General features: G+C 47.6%; 1 protein-coding gene across 2 annotated transcripts in view; it reads right to left on the bottom strand.

Annotated features, from left to right (window-relative positions):
• Window positions 1-3,252: 3,252 nt before the first annotated feature.
• ASXL1 (ASXL transcriptional regulator 1) overlaps window positions 3,253-23,207 on the bottom strand; it is a 67,237-nt gene continuing 47,282 nt past the window's right edge. Inside the window, exons 4-12 of one of the 2 annotated variants that reach the window (XM_067707808.1) lie at window positions 14,420-14,540; window positions 14,246-14,343; window positions 13,578-13,671; window positions 12,967-13,119; window positions 11,591-11,754; window positions 11,399-11,495; window positions 9,788-9,893; window positions 8,869-9,502; window positions 3,253-8,128 (exon numbers count right to left, since the gene is read on the bottom strand). In XM_067707808.1, the coding sequence (XP_067563909.1) occupies window positions 5,210-8,128; window positions 8,869-9,502; window positions 9,788-9,893; window positions 11,399-11,495; window positions 11,591-11,754; window positions 12,967-13,119; window positions 13,578-13,671; window positions 14,246-14,343; window positions 14,420-14,540 (4,386 nt within the window). In that variant the 3' untranslated portion in view covers window positions 3,253-5,209. The remainder of the gene's footprint in view (window positions 8,129-8,868; window positions 9,503-9,787; window positions 9,894-11,398; window positions 11,496-11,590; window positions 11,755-12,966; window positions 13,120-13,577; window positions 13,672-14,245; window positions 14,344-14,419; window positions 14,541-23,207) is intronic. The other variant, XM_067707809.1, reaches the window with a different exon arrangement.

Below are 23,207 nucleotides of genomic sequence, written 5' to 3'. Positions count from 1 at the left end.
ATTTTGAAATCTCACCGTTGCCTTCCCAGGGAGGTGCTCTGGCCCCGCTTACAGATGAGAAAGAGGGCACGCCGGGTGCACACCTCGCCTGGATTCAGCCAGCGCCCAAGCAAGGTCTTAAATGCAGCTGTTGCCCGGCAAATCGCCCTCTTTCCACTCCCGTCCGCCCAGGGCGCAGCTCTTCTGAGACTGAAACCAAACTCAGGCGGCTGGGAAAACCGAGGAAACACCATCCCTGGTCCTGAACCGTCAGGACTTGACACTCCATTCAACCCAACACCTGGGATCCCCTTGAAGGAAACAAAAGGGCTGCTTTTTTTTTTTCCAAAGACGTTTACTTGTGTGCAGACTTTTTTTCATCCTGCATTCAATTTAGGTTAAACTTTGAGGAAAACTTTCAGGAATGTGACTGGGGCCAAACCTGATTATCAGGAGTTTAAAATCAATTCTGAGTTAAAAGCATAAATGTAATTAACAATTGCTTGTATATACACACCCCCCCACATACTATGTGGCAGTCGTTAAACGTTTTTTTTGTAATGGCAGAAGAATCTTTTTTTGAAATGAAATTCTGTGCAGTAGCCAAATATATAAAACAGGTAAAGGGAGATGGGCCAACAGTTTGAAGACGCTGCCCCGTGGGAGTCTATATACCCTGGGGCTGAGATTTGTAAGAAGAGGAGCAGGTAGTCAAAGCACAAGGTGACACTTCATCTCAGATGCAGGTAGGGACCCAGAGCAGCAAGTCCTCAGTGATGCCAGTGCCTGTCCCACCAAAACTACCACTGCTGAGAGTCACCGAAGGACCACAAACTCCCCCACCTGGGACAACACAGCCAGAGCCCGGGCCCACGGCACACGGTCCGCGCTGGCCCAATGGAAAGCACTCACCTCCAGCTGAAGCCGCAGCCAGCCGCGGGGACACTGGGATCCAAGGAGGAAGCGCTTGTGGACAGAGAAGGGCTGCTTGGTCCCGGCCCAGCTTCTTTGAATGGAGCTCCAGACCACCGGTGTTAAGTGTAGAGGACGACATCAAAGGGGACGCCCCCATGGAACAGTCAGATCAAGGCTACTCAGTGACCCAGCAGGCGAAGCTCAGCTTACTTGGTGAGGAGGGGAGACCGTGCCTGTAACGCACTTTTAAATCTAAATGCACTAGTGAAGGTCAGTAGCTACAGACTGTAGGATAATCCTTTGCAAAGTCCTCTCTCCCCTCTTTTGTATAAACCCAGATTTTATTAGGTTTATTATCAGTCAGGGGGTTCTTCAGTGAGGGGCTCCAGCTGCCGGCGGGGCGGAGGGGGTCTCTTAAACCGTCTGAAATAATACAACTTGTGTGTGCATGTGCACGTTCCTGCGGGGAGAGGGTCCAGAGCTCCCACTGGACTCTCAAAGGAGCCCGTGTTCCCAGAAAAGTTAAGAATCATTGCACTGACAGCTGTATTTTTCTGTCATCCTTACAGAGCTTCCGTCTATACCTTTTGGTTGTTAGAGATGCTCATTCCAGGTTTTCAAAATGATGCACAAAGAGGAAGAAGCACAGGGCACTGTCACCATTTGGTTTCAAGTATTAACCTCCAGGGTCACAGAGCCTACCCTCTCCATCACTTCAAATGGCGCGCGCACACACACACACACACACACACACACACACACACGGCAACACAGCCCGTGCCGCCTTCTCTCAGGGCACAGGGCAGGCAGACGCTTTGGGCTTTGGTCCCCGAGGCCGGAGGGACGTGGCTACTCTGTTGAGTGTAAACACACACACACACACACACACACACACACACACGCATCCCTCTCAAGCAGGGTCTGACTTCCTCATGAGCAGGTAGAACATGAAACAAACGGGTGACACTGTGCCTGGCCAGTAAGACAGCACTTTCCAGATTCTGAAACAGCAGATTTCCTTGTCCTTTGGACCATGAGTAAAATCAGCCTCTCCTGCCAAGTACTCAGTCTCTACACCCAGGACTATGCACTCAACTGTAGCGAGGGGCTGAAAGGCAGATATCCACTCAGCTCGCACCAGCCCTCAGCGCGCCACACGGGCCCCCCTCTCCACGGCTCCTCCCTGGGGTGAGGGTCAAGCAGACGCCAGGAGCCTCTCCTGTCTCGGTCCCACGCGAGCTAACAGGATGGGGTACTTCCTATGTGCCGCACACTATGACTTTATGCAGTAGCAACTCTCAGCCCAAATCAGTGATGAGAAAGTTGCCAGGGGCTTAGTGACTTACCCCAACCACTGAGCTGGCAAGCGGCCAGGCCCCCACTCTCACCCAGTGCACGTTCCACCTCCCTGCTGAGATGCAGTTGGCAGTCAGGTCCCAGCCCCGGCTTCCAACACATTCTAAGCTCCTGCAGAAGTAATTGGGCAAACAGATTCCATGACATGAAGGCACACGTACACATCACCACCACCAGGCAGTTACCCAGGCACCACAAAGCCACCTGACCACGACTCCTCTACCCGCACCTCGATCAAATCGCAGCACCGCAAAACGACAGCTTGCACTGCCCCAACACATGTTCCAACGCACGTAAAATCTACTTTCTCCAGTTCACGGGAAACAAATTAATTAATCTTTAAAGTCAAGCCCTGCAGTCTGTCATCCACTGAGGCTCGTCAACCAGCATCAGACCCCATTTCGGGCAGGCCCCTCCCTCACTGCTGCTGGTCACCCTCCCGCAAGACCCTCTGCCAGGAGGACTCTCTCAGGCAACCTCAGTCTCAGCAAGGCGGTTGGGATGAGCAGCTGTGGAGGGACGGCATAGTTCACAGCTTCGATTCTCAGGCGAAAAGGACCCCCACCGTCTTCATGAGATTTTGCTTCCAGTCCACATGGTGGATAAATGGGTAAGTTCGCCACGTCATGCTCAGTCTGATGAAGACCAGCAACACTGACAAGTCGCACCTTTGGGACCAACGTCTCAAAAGAACTCCACACATGAGGGACTTCCCTGGCGGTGCAGTGGTTAAGACCCCAGGGGGTGTGGGTTCGATCCCTGGTCAGGGAGTTAGGGTCCCATAAGCCTTGCGGCCAAAAAACCAAAACATGAAACAGAAACAATACTGTAACAAAATTCAATAAAGACTTTAAAAAATGGTCTATATCAAACAAAACAAAAAACTCCACAGACTAGAAAATCAGCTCCAGCGCTGAGGTGAAGTGAGCCAGGGTCTGCCTCCCAACCCAACCTTCCTCCCAGCCCAGCAGGGCGGCCGCAGAAGATGACCGAGACCACACGTGCAGGTTGTACAGGTTTATTTTTCCAAGACCACAGAGACATACAAGAGCAGTGCTTTCCCTGGCGGACCAGTTTCCAACTGTCCCCTAGGGTGACCCCAAAGGTCACAGCAGAAGGAGGAAGAGGGTCAAACACGCTTGTGCCTCTGCTCCCTGTCTTTGGTAAACAGACTCTTGAAGTTGACAACCTGGACTTGGCCAATACTGCATTTAAATCACCACCACATCTTTGCCAACTTCCCACTCATGCTTCAGATGACAGAAATGCCACAATGGATGAAAAGTGGGGGAAAGAAAAGACCTTTCGGATGAAATGAGACTTGCTGAAGTCATACCAATTTTACAGCTCACACAGACGCACTCACACAGGGAGACCTAAGTTCAACAAGGAAGATGCTCAACTCACAAGTCGAGGAACAAGAAATAAGGCAGGAAGCAGGGTGAGGTGGCACAGCTATGGAGACATCTACTTGCTGGAAACGTGTTGGGAGAGAGGCTGGCAGCTGGCATAGCTGTTTCTTCCTTAACCTGCTGTCAAAAGTATGTCCAGTGGAGTCCTCTGGCCCCAGGAAAGCGTGCTCCCAGGTACTGCTGACAGGTGGGGAGCCCGGAGCCAGGTCCAGAAGGCCCACCTGGGGGCTGCCCAGGTCACTCACCCTTGAATCCAGAAGCACTTGACACTGGTGGTGGTGATTTGTCACACGTGGCGGCGAGCCGCCAGTGAAGGTCGGAGGAGAAGCGATGAGGAGCAAGACGCATTCGCCCAGCAGCGAGCAGCCGGGCTGCCCGTGGCTCTGCAAGTGCAGCAGGTCCACCGGCTGACCGGTGACAGGGCACCGGGCCAACTGGCAGGTCCCAAATCAATCACTCCACCCCTCACGTCGGGCAGCACAGCACGCAGTGGCTCTGACACAGGTGGAGAGAAGTCAATGACACCACTTTAATGCAATGATGCCGAAGACGTAAAATAAGGGAGAGTCGTTCGTGTTCTCTGTACAATACATCCATTTACAGAATCGGCCAGTACTGTGTACAACATATAAATACATGATAAAACATTAGAGGTGCAGAGAGCATACTTACAGAAGCCAGAAGTTCACTTTATACATCCAAGGATAAAGAGTTAAAAATATAAAAATAAGAAAAACACACTGCTTTGAAATGTAAAATGACTTTCACATACACAGGTGTGTGGAGATGCCCACTCCCACAGAGTCCAAAGTGACGGAGAGGGTGTCGAGCAGACAAATTCACCTGCCAAACGTCTGGACACCTGACTTATGAGGAGGAAAGACAATCCTATGCCCGACCATTGTCCAAGCAGGTCTATTCAAGGTCCCGAAAGCTCCCGTGGGCCAGTGGATTATTCGGAGACAGCCAAGTCCCAAACTGGCTTCAGCAACAGAACCAAAGGTCAAACTGGCTCCACCAACTGGCAAATGACTGTGACCCTGAGGTCAGCAGGTTCTGAAGCCCCCTGGTGGGCACTGCTGGGAGTTGCTTTAACCCTGTGCTGGCTTCTTCCCCATCAACTCCCAGAGCAACAGCGGGAGGAAAGACAGCAGGGAGGGGGCAGTGGAAGACTGACATTTCTACTCAGTTCGGGTAGGTTAGTCCCCTTGGTGGAGAACACAACCTTCTTGCTTCAGCTTCAAGTCCCTCTGAGTCTCAAGGAGGCTCCCCACGCCGCACCAGGCTCTGTCTGTGTGACAAGAGCTCGGGCTGGCCGGCCAGCCTTGGGCAGCCCAGCAACCTGCCCTGCAGGAAACCCTTCCAGCAAAACCAGAAGGCCGACAAGTGGCCGAGGGGCTTTAGCACTACAGATTTTAGGGACAGACAAGAGAACTCTTGCCTAGAGACAGTCTATTTTATCAATGATATTCTGTATACAGATTTAAGATCCGTCATTATCAAAATACACACACTAAATATACAACTTTTCCCATGGCCATAATTTATTATCTCACCACAAGGCACAATACACAGAGCTTTGAGGGTCCAATACAGTCATCGTGACAGAACGCACCACAGCCCTGGCACATGATCATGGCTTTCAGGCTGCACGCACACTGGAGTGAGATGCTTTCCACCGTGCTGCTGTCGGTGAACATCTGCAAGGAAAGTGATGCGCTGTGGCTTGCACCAAAGTTTGCTTTGTGGCTCAGCTGCACCACACTTCCAGCAAGGCCTTTGGCAAAGGTGGGGGAGCCAGAGGAATAATTAAAGCTGGTGGAACTTAGCTGGAGTTTGGAAAGCTTCCCATAAAATGCCTGTTTGATGTTGAGCTGGGAGGGGATGGAAGAAGGCTCTAGAGGCTGGCTGAGCCCTTTCCCAGGCTCTCGGGGTAATTTCCAGAAGGGCAAATCAAGGACAAAGGGGATCCCTTGCAAGTGATCCACCAGCTCCCGAGGACCAGGCCCCGCGACATTTCTGTTCTCTGCATTCGCCTTGGGAGGCCCCCCACCAAAAGTCTTCTCGCTCTTGATGCTGCCAACAGAGGCAGGCGGTGGCTTTGGAGCCCAGTCTTCCCTGGCAGTCTGCACCCCACCAGACACAGAGTTTTTGCTTGGCCCCAACTTCCTGCTGGGAAAATCGGGAGGGGCATCAGCAGGCAGAGGCGTTGGCTCCACAGGCCGGGGGCACTGAAGGGCTGCAGCCTCGTTTTTGGAGCCAAAGAGCTTCTTCCCTTGGCCTCCAGCACTGTTCTGATCACCCAGGGCCCGACCTGCCTGATCAGGACCCGAGGAGACCACAACTGGAGATGAGAAACAAGGGGCTCTCGAGGTAGTGAGATTTCCCGGACTCGTGCCTGGGGCAGCACTTGAATTACTGCACTGGGACAGGTCACCAACTTCCTTCTGATCTTCAAAACTAAAGGGAGAGAACTGCTCTTTGGAATCCACTTCTACTTTCCCAGAGGCAGCCATTGGATTTGTCACTGGATATAGGGAGCCTAAACTCAGGGCGTGCTTGGAAATCTTTGGGGGCGCTCCAGGAGCCTGGGCGGCCTCCAGCCTGGCGAGGCCGGTGCTTGCTTCACGGCTCTCAGGTAGAAGAGACTCCTTCGAAGCTCTTAAAGAACTGGGACTGCTACTGCCAACCTCACAACTGCTTTCCGCAGGGTCTTGCAAAGATCCCACATGCAGGGAGCCGTCATGGCTCGGCTCTGTCGTCAGCGGGAGTCGTGGGGATTCAGGTTTGCTGCCACCGCGGGCTGGACGAAGAACCTTCTCTAGGGGCAAGCTGCCCTGCAGCAACTGCATCACGAGGGGGTTAGTAGCCTCCACCGAGGACGCAAGCCTGCCCAGGGACACAGGCCTCGGCTGGTACTCGGTACTGGCCAGTAACAGGGAGTCCGGGATCTTTTGGGGAACCGCACATACTCGAGACACCCAGCTCTGTGGAGCAACCATCCCGTCTGTCCTTGTGACCAGACTCAGGTCACCGTTCACCTTGGAGAGTGAGGTGGAGCGGTTCCAAGCGTGTTTCTCACCCTGCTCCACCGCTGAGGACCTCTTCGGCACTGCAGCTTCACTAGGCTCGGCCTCAATGCTGTCCTCAGAGAAGTGGCCTTCAAAGTCAGAGGCTGTGTCCGTGGACTCGCTGTGAGGACTCAGCACTTCAGAGTCTCCACTGATTTTCAGCTTTCCACCTTCCAGCTGTCTGCGGTCGTGGCCGGTGCTCGCAACGCACCCCGGAGATGGCACTGTCCAGAGTGAAGCCGAGCTGTCGGGGGGATCCAGACCCTCCTCAGCGGTCAACCCCCCAGGTGACGCTGGAATGAGGGGAGCAGCTTTCTCCCACTTCTCTCCAACCTGCGGCTCAACAGATGGGACGTCTTCTCTGGAGTCGGGTTCAGGCTGTCCCACTGCCTTGTCATTTGACAGGCCAGGCATCCAAGGAGCAGCACCAGCAGAGACGGGAGCCTCGGTTTTCAAGTTTTCTTGTCTAGTAGCACTTTCCCTCGTGGGTGGGCCCGAGCCACCAAGTCCTGATTCGTCATCAAATGGTCTGTCCTGCAGGGAACCGGCCAACGATGGTTCAGGGATGGGACTGGGGGTCACATTCACAGGATCCTTCACGGTGGGATTACTGTCACTGTCTAGAGCCTGGCCGGTTCCTTCTTCTAATCCAACATCCCCTGCTAGAGCCTGAACAGGACTGCTCTCCAGGGGGATGGTGGGTCCTCGCTCCTCATTACCCCTTTCCCAGGAAGTGGTACCAGACCCACATTCAGTTCTACCTCCCAGATGCAACGCAGGCTGCTCAACTAATCGCTCAGGTGCCGGGGTTTTGGAGGGCAGTGGGAGTAAGGCCTGGTGTGGCTGGTCCCCAGTGGGAGCAATGGGAAGTCGGGAAGCATCTTCCAGCCCGCTTCTGAGGCCATCTGGAACCCTCTGTCGTGGGTAGCTCTTCTCCTTTCTGGGAGAAGCCAGGTCCTCTCTCCTGGCTCTGGACACGGCACTTCCAGGATGGACATGCTCCCCATTTAGAGGACAAGGCGGCAGTAGTTGTGTTCGCTGTAGATCTGACGCACACTCTCCAGGGGTACCTGGGGCTCCCGTGGGCTCAGGGTGGCCACAGGCCTCACCACCATCACCACTGCCGATGCCTCTGCCACCTCCCTCATCGGTGGCCCTGCCGCCACCTCCACCCGGGCCACCCCCCCCTCCGATGGCAGTGGTGGCCGCCTCTCGATGGCAGTGGTGGCCTCTCGCCCCTCGGACCTGCAGAGCACGGGCTTTAATGTCTGCAAGGGTCCTGGTGCCAGTCCAGCCCCGGCAGGAGGACTCCGTGATGGGGACGATGCGGGGGCATATCTGGTAAGTGGGCTGACCTTTAACCACCCAGGGTGGTTTGATACGTGAAAGTTGAATCTGCAAGAGAAAAGTAAGAAAACAGTTTTAATTGACTGAGCACTCTGACCTAGGAACTGTAAAGCTAAATCGTGACCCTAGTGGCCTAGAGAATCCAATCATTTTCCTTAAAAATGAAATAATCGGGCTTCCCTGGCGGCGCAGTGGTTGAGAGTCCGCCTGCCGATGCAGGGGACAGGGGTTCATGCCCCGGTTCGGGAAGATCCCACATGCCGCAGAGTGGCTGGGCCTGTGAGCCATGGCCGCTGAGCCTGCGCATCCGGAGCCTGTGCTCCACAACGGGAGAGGCCACAACAGTGAGGGGCCCGCGTACCGCAAAAAAAAAAAAAAAAAAAGAAATAATCATGGTAAAATGGCTGTCCAAGACACCACACCATTCTGAGAAGATTCTGCTCAAGGGCTGTTATATGCCACACTTCTAAATTTAATTTCTGGTGGGACTGTGTAAGTCACTACACAAAAAATCTACCACCACCTAATAAAAGATTTTAAAACCCCAAAGGATTATGACCTCTAGAGATAACTTCAACAGAGTGAACAACCAAGTGAGGAAGAAAAGAACCTTATCCCCCTGATACTCAAGTCAGTCTCAAGAACGCCTCTCGTACAGCGAGCTCTACACTCCCACATAATTAACACAAGGGCCCGGGGGCCTTCTGTCCCTGCAAAGGAGCCCCACTAATCTCCCGTCCCTCAAAGGGGCCTGGGCTCAGGGCAGCCAGTATCAAACAGCCTCCTACCCGGATGGGCGGGACTTTGGGCTCCTCTTTGGTGGGCTGTGGCTTTTCGGTGTGAACACTTTCAATTGTGTTACGAAAGGACTGACGATCTTCAAGCCGGGGCTTCTTTTCGGGAAAGGACGCAGAGGCCGCCTGCTCAAAGGATTTCCTCTTCTGATCCTTGGGTTCCTGATCCACGGTCTCCTGAGGCAAGCTGGGAATTCTGTCTGGAGACGTGGAGACACGTGCCAGGTCGTCTGGATTGGGCTGGATCCGGGAAGCCACAGTTTCCACCGGGAATTCGGAACTCTCTGGGTTGGGTGCAGCGGAGGATGTGCCAGGCAGGTGGGGACCGCCCACCCCTGCTGCATCGGTCTTAGCCTCCCCATCCTTGTACAGGGGGATGTCTGGTGCCACAGACTGTGTGTCTTTAGCAACCTCTGCTTGTTCTGGCTCCTGTTTTTTGTACAGATTCCTTCGGGCTCTGGTTCGGAGATCTGGCCGAGAGCGTTTCTTGAAATGCCCATCTCGCTGCCGGGTGGCCGGGCCACGCTGCGGTCGTGTTGATTCTCCCGAGACACGCAAGTCACTCTTGATTTCAAACTCCTCCTGGCCCACATTCTGCTGCAATGACTCTTCTTTGCTTAAACCCAACCTGCAAACCAAACTCACATTATCAGTTACAGGGCAGAGAGGGCACATCCACTATGAATAATATACACCCAAATATTAGATCTCTCAGAACAAAATAAATCTGCATGGTATGTAACACTAACCATAGAAAAACCTATGTTAGCTTCCCCATGAATGGCATTAAGCTAAATAAGAGTCACTGCAATCTCCACATTCCTGGGTGACACAGCAGTATGCATGGCTTTGAGAACACCTGCCTCTGTCCCCCCAGAAACCACACTAGGACTCACAGCACCAAGGGCCTTACTTCTGTCCATAGTAGTCTTCGAAGAACTTTTCTTTCCATTGTTCCACCTTCTTTTCCTTCTCCATTTCCTGTCGTATCCTGACTTGCATCTCATGAGTGAATTCGCCTAGAGAGAAACAAAACTCTTCAAGTGATGCATTAAAGATATTAAGGTCTGTCTTAGGAAACGCCAAATCTTGCAGTTCTACCATGTCAGGAGTTTTCAAAATAACACGTGACTTTGGTGAGCTTGGAAATCATTTTTTTAACCCTCACTGTCTTCCTCACGCTGGCTCCCATCTCCCCCAGAGGAACTCTCACATGGTGCTCTTATTCAGGACAGAACTAACACACCTATTATAAGGGAAATTTACCCTTCCCTCGGGTAATCAGTCCTTCAACAGCAAACACCACATTGATCAGAACAAAAACAAACAAGAGAATTGTTCTTACTCCATGCGCAGAAAAAAGTTAACATAGCAGGCTCAGACAGGCCTGCTGACAAGGTGGGCCCCTGGCTGACATCTTGGACCTTGGATTTCAGGAGGGTCCCCACTCCATAACTGACAGGGAATGGCTCACTGTGCCTGAACAGCTGAAGCAAACCAGATGGTTTATGGTGAACACCTGCTTTCCTTTGGGGAATCTGGAATTTGGGTCTGGGTCAGACAGAGGCTTCCTACATGATCAGCTCCCAGTAAAAACCACAGGCACCAAGTCCTTGACGAGCTTCCCGGCAGACTACACTTGTGACTACGTGCGGTCACAACTCCTTGCTGAGGGAACTGAGCACATCCTGTGGGACGCCACCGGGAGAGGATCTCAGAAGTGTGCACCTGGTTTCCCTGGACTACACCCCAGACGTCTTTTCCCTTTTTGCTAATTTTGTTCTGTATTCTTTCACCAAAATAAACTACCGCCATGAGTACAACTACATGCTGAGTCCTGTGAGTCCTCCTAGCAAATCATCGAACCTGGAGGGGAGTCTTGGGGACCTCCCAGTGCACTTCCCACGTAGCTTCCCCACAAAATTGAATTACGAGAAGCTAACAATCACTCCAAGTGGCAACATCTAAAAAGACAGAGCACCTGGTGGAACTTACCGAGTAGGTCAATGCCATGCTTACTGGAAAGAATAGGAGTTTATAGTTTTAATGATGAAGAGGCAATGCAGATGAATATATACACACAAAATAGTGAAAGCCCAAATACTCTTGTACCTTCTTTAGAGCTACGGGGCATATTAACATCCACCACGTCTATTAGAGGAAAGCCTGCCTTATACTAAAGAATACCCCTTGGAAAAAAAAGAAAAAGGGGCTTCCCTGGTGGCGCAGTGGTTGAGAGTCCGCCTGCCGATGCGAGGGACACGGGTTCGTGCCCCGGTCCAGGAAGATCCCACATGCCATGGAGTGGCTGGGCCCGTGAGCCATGGCCGCTGAGCCTGCACGTCTGGAGCCTGTGCTCCACAGCGGGAGAGGCCACAACAGTGAGAGGCCCGCGTACCGCCAAAAAAAAAAAAAAAGACTTGAAAAATGCGTATTTGGGTTTTGGGTTTTAAAAACCAGGAGACAAGTGACACCACACGTGGCAGGCACCTTTCAAGCCACTGGGACGAGAACGTTTACTCACCATCAGCCAGGCGTTCCCGCCAGCTCTGAGCCGCGTGGGTGAAAAACTCGTTGTTCAGTGCACTGCTGCTGAGACGCAACAGGCCATCGGTCCCCACCTGGAAGGATCAAGGCAAAAAAAAACAATAAAGAAACTTAGAAAGAGAACAGAAGCTAGCCCAGAGAAAGCAAAGAGGAAGCCGCCCACATGTACCTGTCTGTCCACTTCGGGCAGGAGGAAGAGGAGCTGCTGCTGGAAGTGGGACGGCAGGGCATGGAAGGTCCGAGAGTTGATGAGGGCCCGGAGGTTGGTGTTGACGAGAATGGACCCAGGCGTCTCAAAATCTATCTCTTCCCCTCTGTTGCGCTTCATTTGACCTGTGATTTTTCAAGCAGTAGGAAGCAAAATGTAGATTTTCAGCTTCTTAAACCAAAAAAGCAAATGCCAACTGAGGGAAAACTTTGGTGGCAGCACCCAAGCTACCCAGAACTTATCTGCACACAATGAGCTCAATCATCCAGTCTACCCTAACCTATCAGCTACCATCAAACCTAAGAGAACACTTGGGCTTGCATCGTCTCAGACAAGACTCAGTAGCATGCTGTGTCACAGCCTGAAGGGACACTCTTCCCACAGAAAACCAGGCAAGGGGCAGGCTCTGAGCTTCCCTCCAAAGCTGGAGAACAGGCTCCACAAAGCCAATGGGAGAAACGATGGAAGTCTAAAAGTGAATCCGGTTAGCGTCCTACAGAAAAATCTGCAGAAGTCTTCTGTGAATGGGCTGGAGAGGTCTGACCTCCAGGCAGAAAGGTGCTAAGAGTTGTTTAAAGCCCACTGCAATGTCAATACCTCTCACAAAAGCCTCAGCAAATGGAACAGAGACCTGTGAGGCTTTAAGATTCAGCAAGGCTGATGAGCTGGAGAGGCTACAAGACAGCAAACCTAGCTGCCACTTGGGTGATGGTTTATTCTAATTTTCAGAAGCCAAGGTTAGTCTTCTTAATGATTTCAAGTGGCCCATCTACAAAAACCCAGCATGGGGGCTTTGAGAAATAAATCCGGAAATAGCAAATGGCATACTAGCCTTGCAAATAGCCCTACTGCGGGTGGGAGGTGCACACTACTGAACTTGTCTGCATAGCCCATATTCAACATAGGCTTCCACCCCATATACTAACTAGGTTATAAAAAAGGGCATCTGACAGAGACTGCAGACGTTGAGAACAAACTTGGCAGGATGCTACCGAAGAAAGAAAACAAATGTTGGAATTCTTCACTGAGACACTCAGAAGCAATTTTCACTCACTTGAGCACTCACTAAGCAGTATCAAGGCAGGCACAGGCTAGGCCCTTACAGGGACATACAAGGAGCAATGTGGCACCATCTCTGCCCACAGGGAGTTCTCTCAGTCTAGCAGAGAAAAATCTGTATGTGACATAACCAAAATACAAGGTAAAAACCAACAAAAATAGAGGGCCACCTGCGAAGTAAAAATAAACTGTAAAGGAGTGGAGTAGAAGACATCATCTTCTCTCTAGGCCTGCAGGGGCCCCCTTTCAGGCAGAGAAATGAGTGCCAAGCCACCTACCTGTGGCCGGCTTCCGGAAGCCTCTCAGGAGCGGGGCAGGGTCCCGGGCGACCTCGGCCTGGCCACGAATAGCAGCGCTGCCCAGGGCCAGAGAGCCACTGCTGCTGCTGGACGGGCTGCCGCTCTCGCCATCGGCGTGGCGGCCTGAGAACCCTGAAGGCACAGCATTCCACCGGTCAAAACCATCACACGCCGCGCCCACGGCTCTCAGACAAGCTTACTTCTCCCAGCTCTCCCTGACATGCTGCCAGCAATACTGGTGCTTCCATGGCCCAGCCTTGGGCCGTCAGAGATCACCACCTCCTGGTCTGGCTTTAAATTATCACGTAAGAATGCCAAACCGCCATCTTGGTTTGCACTGTGTCTTTTACAAAGCACCTGCACACGCCTTCACAGGACCCTCACAACTGCCCTGGGAGGCCAGGGGAAGGGCGCCCAGCAGAGCCCATGCCGGAAGCTAGGTCGGGTCTCACCGCCACGGCGTGCTGACTGCCAGAGGACGGCTCCTGACTCTACTGGCACAGCACTACCTAGGCCAAGAGCTGCTGCCAGAGGGAGGCAGGTCCCCAGGCCCTGAGGAAGAAGCATCACAATCACGAGTTTACACATACCTGATGCAGATTCCACGTGGGCCCCGTTTACCTTCAGAGGAGTCAGGACAACTCGAGGCAGCATCACCCCGGTCTTCTTCTTCTGCTTGTTTGCCTATTTTCCCAGAGGGGATACAAAGGGAGCCTGAGTCACCTGCAGGCCACAACAGCTGTCCCTCTCGACCACGTCTCCCTCGCTGTCTTGTAAAACAGAGTTAGTGTTCAACCAGCACGGGCAGGTAATGCCAATAATAGCAACGACTCATTCTACTGAGCCAGGTGCTGGCCACTGTGCCAAGCATCACCCCACACTGAAAAGAATGTGTTGCTCTCCCCACTTTACAGGTAAGGAATTTGCCCAAAGCTAGTGAGTGGCAGGGCTGCAATTCAAACTGATGACTCCCAAGCTCATGTTCTCCCCACTCTGTTATACTTCTCCCTGAATGTTCCCAGGTTTTTCATAAATACAAACAAAATTATCCACCCATGGTAAAGAGAAAAAACAAATTGCTCTGCTCTCAGATCTACTACCCACTTTTCCTATGGCCCGCTTTTAAATGGTATTAACAGGTGGAGACCAAGGTGATTTTCTCCACTCTTCAACACGCTCAGTTAACTACAGGAGTAAGAGTCCTGTCGTGTGCCTGCCTCACTTTTCCATCCAGCCTAGTCACCAACTCTCCCCCCACCTGTGAGGAAGCTCTGTAGCTGTCCCTGGGATTGGAATGAGGCCGACTCTGAGATTCGGTAGAACAGGAAGCATTAGAAGATGTTTCATCGAGAGAAACTGTAAGAGAGGGAAATAAAGGTTAGACCCTAGCGACTGCTTGTGGCTCTTCACCCATCTTGTCAAGGACACTTACCATCATTTTCACCACTCACAGTGCTGGCTTCATTAGACCCACAGCTCTCCACATCAGCTGTGTCCTCTGGCTCCTCTCCCTCCACTGCAGCCGGACTGCGAGACCACTGCAGGGCATCCTTCTGTGACAGCAAGGCACAACTCAGGTGAGCAAAACCCTACAAATCCTACAAGCACAGCAGTCATTCCTCTATGTGTACTGCTTTTGGAGAAGAGGGATTTAGAATATTGATTAAATTCCTATCCCTTTCTAATTGACCTCTTTTTCTCAGAAAGTTCTTCTCATACGTACATTAAGAAAGTTAGAGGGACTTCCCTGGTGGGGCAGTGGTTCAGAATCCACCTGCCAATGCGGGGGACACGGGTTTGATCCCTGGTCCAGGAGGACCCCACATGCCGCGGAGCGACTGAGCCCGTGTGCCACAACTACTGAGCCCACGTGCCTAGAGCCTGTGCTCCACAACAAGAGAAGGCATCGCAAAATGAGAAGCCCACGCACCACAACGAAGAGTAGCCCCCGCTCGCCACAACTAGAGAAAACCCATGTGCAGCAATGAAGACCCAATGCAGCCAAAAATAAATTAAAAAGTTAGATATAATTTTGCATCTAATTATTCATTAAACATTTATGGGGTGCCTCCTATAAACTACACCATGCTAGTTCCAAGCGGTGGGTGGGGTGGGAATAAGGAGGGGAATCAGGGCCCTGCCTTCAAGGAGCTCAAATGAGTAGAGGACAAAGTCAAATCTATAACAATACAAAGCACAGTGATGGAAGGATAGAGAGAAAACTGTAGCAGCCCAGAACAGGGAACATCTAACTCACTGAGCTGGAGAACAGGGCATGGAGGTACAGAAGGGGAATAAGGATCAGGGAGGTAGGGTTTCCAAGGAGATGTGTTGCTTGAGCTCAGTTTTAAAAGAAGTCAGTTAATAGGCAGATGAGTTGCCAGTGGGGAGGGAGAGGGAGTCCTAGGTAATGTGATGAGCGAATGTGGAAGAACATTCCAAATTCAAAGAAACCATAGACTTCAGGAGGTGTGTGGGAAACTGGATACGTGAGGAGGATAGAGAGACAGGAAGAGGGCTGATGATAATCACGGCACTGTGCTGAGGGATTAAGACTGATTCTTTTTTAGAGTCTGAAGGATATGAATCAGGAGAATGATCTGAGTTTTAGGAATTTCATTCTGTTAACCATGGGAAGTCTGGAGGCAGAAGAAGAGTTAGATTATGACAGAAATCTATTGAAAAGGATAAAGATCTAAACTAAAGTAAGAGAGTGGGAACAAGGCTAGAGTGTAGAGGAGAGTTCCACTCCAAATTTCATCTCCTAACAAATACTCCTTCTAACAGTCTCTGTCGTGGAGTCTCAAAATGAAACTCTACCCATCCCCAAGGAAAACTTAGGAGCTACCTTGAAACCAGGAAGGAGTATGAATGAATACTGGGGATGGAGAGAGGAGGAGCAGATATAGATTGGGGTGGGGATGTCTTCTTTGAGTAAAAGTGTGTGAAAAAGAGTAGGTAAAATCATGATTCTATCACTTAAAAATATGCCAGAAATTTACAAGGAAAATCCACAAAATTCTAACTCATCAATTCCATGGATTCCTTGTAGCCTCCCCTTATCTGAGGGGTTTTTTTCACTTTCCACAATCAACCATGGTTGAAAAATATTAAATGGAAAGTAGCAGAAATAAACAACCCATTGGTTTCAAATTGCATGCTGTTCTGAGTACTGTGCTAAAGTCTCACACTGTCCAGCTCCGACCTACCTGGGACGTGGGTCATTTGTTTGTCCAGCGTAGCCCACCCATTAGTCACTGAGTGGCCATCTCAGTTATCAGATCGACTGTCATGGTATCACAGCACTTGTGTTCAAGAAACTCTTCACTTTACTTAATAATGGCCCCAAAGGCAAGCGTAGTGGTGCTGGCACTTCTCGCTCTGCCTGATTTATACTTTCTTAGTGTACCTAATACATAAATTAAACTTCATCATAGGTATGTATGTGTAGGTAAAAACATAGCATATATAGAGTTAGGTACTATCCACGGTTTCAGGCATCCACTTGAGGTCCTGGAACATATTCCCCCACAGACAACGGAGGACTACTGTCTTAAGTCTTCATCAGTTTATTTGCATTAATTTAAGCCAACATCAAGCTGACTTAAGTTAATAAAAAAGAAAATGGTTTTTTATATCTTTCTCTCTTTTCCCTACCAACCATAAATGCTCCTCACAGGATCAAAAGCTAAAGAATATTTTTAGTATTAATCTTGTAATTAGGCTTACTGACTGCCATGTTCTTGGAACAATGCAACAAATTTATTCCCTGAATCATACAGGCAAACTAAGACAAAATACTCATTTAATGAAGAAAAGAGGTCTATTACATTGTCAAAACTGACCCCAAAACTCCAGTTCTGGCAAGAGTGTGGGAAAATCACATATACACTGTTGGTGAGAGTGAAAATGGTATAAAAAGGTTTATACACAGCCAGTGGTAAAGTAAACTGTAAGCAAAACTCTAAAAACTGTATATACCTTTTAACCCAACACTTGTAAGACTCACCCAGGACATTATCTTAAAAAGGAGAAAATCAATCGATTGAACTACATTAAAATTAATATCCTCTGTTCAGCAAATGATACCATTAATAGAGTAAAAAGGGCAAGCTACCTACAGAGTTGAAGATGAGATCTGCAATTCATATAACCAATAAAGAACTTGTACCTAGACTGCATAAATCAATAAGAAAAAAGCAACCCAGGGACTTCCCTGGCAGTCCAGTGGTTAGGACTCTGCTTCCACTGAAGGGGGCACGGGTTTGATCCCTAGCCCAGGAACTAAGATCCCACATGCCACGCAGCACAGCAAAAAAAAAGAGAAAAAGGCAACCAGTAAGAAAAATAGGCAGACCTGTATTAGGCACTGTACCAAAGAGGATGTCCAGATGGCCAACATTCACACAGAAAGGTATTTAACCTCAATAAAGTAAGGAAGACACAAAACAATGCAAATTAAAACCACAATGAGATGACATCACATCCACAAGAATGGCTAAAATTAAAGTTTAACAATACCAAGTAGTGCTAATGAGGATGTGGAACAGGGAACAGGTACACTGAAAATGGATCCAGGCATTTAAGAATGTGGTTTGGCATTATCTGCTACACTTGAAGATACAAACATCCTATGACCCAGCAATGTCAGTCCTAGGTTTGGATTCCCTAGGGAAATACATGCATGTACACATCCAGATGTTCGTGACAGCGTCATTTGTAACTTCGGCTATAAACAAAGTGCCCATCAGTAGAATCACTACATGGATTGACTGATGTATTTATTGATCAATACTCAATAAATAGATATTATACAATAATAAAAAAAAGAACGAACTACAGCTACTCACAACAACATGGATGAACTGTATTGTGCTTATGCAGGAGACTGTCCTTGGATCAATGTATACCCTTTGTGTCCTTTCCCTTATTTTTTTAAATTGAGGTACAATTTACAAAGAGTGAAATGTATACTATCTGATTAGTTTTGACAAATGTGTATCAAGGGACTTCCCTGGTGGCGCAGTGGTTAAGAATCCGCCTACCAACTCAGGGGACACGGGTTCGAGCCCTGGTCCGGGAAGATCAATCCCACATGCCGTGGAGCAACTAAGCCCGTGCGCCACAACTACTGAGCCTGCGCTCTAGAACCTTCAAGCCACAACTACTGAGCCCACATGCCACAACTACTGAAGCCCACGCGCCTTGAGCCCGTGCTCCGCAACAAGAGAAGCCACCGCAATTAGAAGCCCGTGTACTGCAACAAAGAGTAGCCCCCACTCACTGCAACTAGAGAAAGCCCACACACAACGACAAAGACCCAATGCAGTCAAAAATAAATAAATAAATTTATTTTATTTTATTTTTAAATTTAATTTTATTTATTTTTGGCTGCATTGGGTCTTTGTTGCTACACACAGGCTTTCTCTAGTTGCGGCGAGCGGGGGCTACTCTTTGTTGCAGTGTGCGTGGGCTTCTCATTGCCGTGGCTTCTCGTTGCGGAGCATGGGCTCTACGTGTGTGGGCTTCAGTAGTTGTGGCATGCGGGCTCAGTAGTTGTGGCTCACAGGCTTAGTTGCTCCGCGGCATGTGGGATCTCCCCGGAGGAGGGCCCGAATCCATGTCCTCTACATTGGCAGGCGGATTCTTAACCACTGCGCCACCAGGGAAGCCCAATAAATTTATTTCTAAAAATTCATACCAAGATATAGAACATACCCAACACTCCTAAAAGTCCCCTTGTGCCCCTTTCTAGTCAATCCCCACTCTACACAGCCCCTCCCACCCCACAGAGACAATGGTTGTTCCAATTTCTACCACCAAAAATCAGTTTTGCCTATTTTTGTTCTACATGTAAATGCAATCATACAGTAGGTACTCTCTTTTGTCTGGCTTGTTTTGCTCAGTCTCATGTCTATGAGAGTCATCCATGCTGCTGCATACATCAGTAGATCATTACTTGTTATTACAGAGTAGCATTCATATGCAACCATTTGTTTATCTATTCTCCTGCTGAGGGCATTTGGGGTATTTCCAAATTTGGGCTATTATGAACAAAGCTACTCTGAACATTCTTGTACACAGCTTTTATCGACATGTTTTCATTTTTCCTGAGTAAATATCTAAGAATAGAACAAGGGGGGTATAGGATGGATGAATGTTGAACTTTATTTAAAAAAAAAAAAAAGCCAAAGATGTACACTTCCAACAACACTGTATGAGAGTTCCAGGTGCTCCACATCCTCACCAACATTTGGTGGTATCAGTCTTATTTTAGCCATTCTAATGCAGTGAGTACCTCACTGTGGCTTTAATTTTCATTTTCCTGATGACTAAAGATATTGAGCGCATTTTTATGTGCTTACTGGACATTTTCATATCTTCCTTTTCTGAAGTTGTTTGTTCAAGTGTTTTTATTTGTTAAAAAAAAAAAAAAAGGGAATTCCCTGGCGGTCCAGTGGTTAGGACTCGGCACTCCACTGCAGGGGTCACAGATTCGATCTCTGGTTGGGGAACTAAGATCCTGAAAGCTGCATGGCCAAAAAACCCAAAAAAAAGAAAAGAAAAAAAGAGTTACTTGTCTTTTTTTATTATAGCTATTCTGAATCATTTTTTATTTTGATAATGGGCATGTATTACCTTTACAAACAAATACATTTTGAACACCTTTATTTGGAAATAATTTCAAATTTAAAGAAAAGCTGTAAGAATAAAAATAGTACAAAGAACACCTGCCGTATAATTTTTACCCGTGTTCACCTATTAACACAAATAAATGTTTCAAAAATACATAAAATATATTAGTTTGGCAAGGCAACTGGCAAAGAGGCTAGTGATGGGGAAAAAAGCAACCAGCATTAATAAATAAACCCAGATACAATATTTTCCCGTAAGTCAAATGTTTTTTTGCTTGTTTGTTTTTGTGGTATGCGGGCCTCTCACTGTTGTGGCCTCTCCCGTTGTGGAGCACAGGCTCCAGAAGCGCAGGCTCAGAGGCCATGGCTCACGGGCCCAGCCGCTCCGCGGCATGTGGGATCTTCCCGGACCAGGGCACGAACCCGTGTCCCCTGCATCGGCAGGCGGACTCTCAACCACTGTGCCACCAGGGAAGCCCAAGTCAAATGTTTTAAAAAATAAAATGCACTGTAAATACAAGAAGCCCCAAACATGAATAAAATGGAACTCTAAAATTTAAACCGATGAAGTTTTAAACCACCCAGGATTAGGTTCACAACTAAAAAACGATAAGCAAATTTCAGGTATGCCTTTGCTTTCTTTATGGGTCTGACAAACCTGTCCTCAACAAGAAATCTGTACTCTCTTAGAGAAGGCTGATCTGAGGGTTGTTTAATGTGTATTATCAAAAACTAAGAACGTACTGACCATTCAACAGTATATTAGAGTTCCTAACCAATGCATAAGAAAAAGAAACAAGAAGGAATTAGAAGAAACCAGAGTGTCGTTATTCCAGACAAGTATAATTATCCACATTGAAGATGCAAGGGATTCCGACCTAGTAAGAAATTCAGCAAGGCTGTAAGATTCAAAATCACATTAAAAACGCAAGCGATCCTAACATCAGCATAATACCAGCAATTAGAAAATGTAATTTATAACAAAGAATATGTTACTCTGAGATAAAGCTCAAAAAGAAACAATCATTTTATGAAGAAAACAAAACTTTATCAAGAAAGGTTTAAAACTTAGTAAACGGAGAGCTACACCATGTTCTTGATTAGGAAGACTCAACACTGTAAAGATGTCAACTCTTCTCAAACTGACTTGTAGGTTCAATGAAATTGCAATAAAACACTCAACCAGATTTTTTTTTTTTTTTTGGTAGAACTTGACTGTACAGGGACAAGCAATGAGCCGCAAATAAGCCAAGACACTCCTGAAGAAGAACAAGATGAGATGCTCTGCTTTATTTTATTTTATTTTTTAATAAAGCTCTAGTAATGAAATGAGTAGATTAGCAGTTGCTAGGGGCTAGGGGGAGGGGAGAATAGGAAATGACTGCTAAAGGGTATGGGGTTTCTTTTAAGGGTAATGAAAATGTTCTAGAATTATATAATGGTGATAGTTGCATAAGTTTATGAATATACTAAAAGCCACCGAATTGTACACTTTAAATGGGTAAACTATATGGTCTGTGAGTTACATCCCAAAAAACCTGGATAAAAATTTGCTTACTAAATTTGACAGCTCTGAAAACATGAAAGAATCTAATCAAAATTTATAAAAACCACATAAAACCCATTAAAGTGTATAGAACGTTTATAGATCGAAAGTTAAAATTCATTTTTAGACAATGGTCCGTTATTATGTTTTAACTTTGTTATGTGAATCCTAAAGAAAGATTAAAACTTGTAAAGCAACCTCTGTGTATGCTTGAGAAAAGGCTTTATCCTTTTTAAAAATACTTAACGTAAAAAAAGTTCTTTGAATTTGAAATCCATTTGCATTATCAGAAGCAATTTCAATATTACAGCTGTCAAAGAAAAGACCCGTTATTTAAAAAATGAACACATTCTTGGAATACAGTTTAAAGACAAGAAATTGTCTGAGATCTCATTAATGACTAAAAAGTAGATTCCATCAACCAGAAAAATTCTCATTTTGTGATGTGCCACCCACATCTGCAAACAAAGTTTCTAGCTGATGGTGACCATAGGCCCATGATTCCTCCTCTGAAACCCCTGGGTCTAGATGTGTTTTAGAACTTAGGATTTCTTGAATTTTACAAATGGCAATATATCATATTAACACCACCAGCAACCCATAATCAAACACAGTAATATTTTTTGAATTAACATAATGTACATACCAGGTGAAATAAATAGGTTTAAAGTGTCCTTCTCAGTCTAGATCAGAGATTTGCCACCAAATGAGTTTAAGCAAGTCAAGTTTTACTGCCAAGTGAGTTAGGAATAAATTTTGTCAGTTCTCAAAATATTTCAGATTTCCGTATTGTTAATAAGGGGTTACTGGACCATTAAAAAAGCACATGCTTCTTGATAAAATTTTTGAAAAGATTTGGAAGTTTTATAATTCAACTTTTCTCATCACAGGTGTAACACATAAAGAAAATGTAATGAAATATTTTTGAGCCCACACAGCACCTCCAAATCACCTCCATTTTACCCATTAAAAGATAGGGAAGTATCTCCTAGAAAAATTTCACACATTTGCATATGAAGACTACAAAAGTAAAAGGATGATTATTGCAGCAATTTTACTATTATAGTTTGTAATAATGAAAAACTGGAAAACTTGTGAAAAACCTAAATGTACACAACAGGGACTGGATAAATAAAAAGATATATTGATATGATGCACAATTAAACAGCAGGTAAAAGGAATAAAAAAATACATCTATATAAACAAACCACACATTTTTCATGGACACATATGAGTAAGAAGGATGCACATTAAATTGATGACAGTAGTTGGTTGCTACTGGGAAGGAACAAGGGCCATAGGCCTGGATGGCATATACAAGGGTAGGGTTTGGTGTGGAAGTCAAAGGCATTTCTCACTTTCTCTGCACAAAGGCTGCAGCTTCCATTTAAACATGGCGAAATGAACACACACAGCTCTCTGCAAACTCCTGAAGCCTCATTTAGAATGGCTGCATTTTAAAAAGTACAAATGCACAAAGAGAAAGAGGGAAGAAAAAGCAGTAGATGAGGACTATCAATAAAATTCTAGAAGATGAATAACAGGAAGACAAGTGATGACTCAGCAGGGGAAAGAAAACCAAAGTCTAAGACTGCAGAGGGAAAAGCCACAAAGAGCAAGCCAGTTCTACTGTAAAACCCCCAAGGGGGCAGGGATTAAGAGGTACCAGGAACAACTGCAGACAGAGGTGAGGCACGGGAATGAAAATAGAAGTGGCTGGAAGTCCGAACAAGAAGTCAGACCCTTCAGATCTCCTCTCTGTCCCCAAACAGTCAAGCAATACCCTTCTCCAGCTCCAGAAGAAAACAGGAGATTTATATTCTGACTGGACTAAACCAGAGAGGTTCTGGAATAGAAGACACCAGTTCAAGGAGTGGGGAGAGACTGAGGTGCCACACTCCATAAACAGAAGCATTAAGTCAAAGACCATATACAAAACGGTGACACCATTAACTCTCTCCCCCAGCTACGGCTCCCAAAGCTCCCCAAACAGTGGCAGCCCTACAGCCCCAGCCTACTCTCAGCTACCTGGCAAGAGA

This window comes from Pseudorca crassidens, chromosome 15 (assembly GCF_039906515.1).
Source record: "Pseudorca crassidens isolate mPseCra1 chromosome 15, mPseCra1.hap1, whole genome shotgun sequence".
Classification (NCBI taxonomy): Eukaryota; Metazoa; Chordata; class Mammalia; order Artiodactyla; family Delphinidae; genus Pseudorca; species Pseudorca crassidens.
The sequence above is the reverse complement of the archived record's forward strand: the minus strand, read 5'-3'. Positions and strand labels throughout refer to the sequence as shown.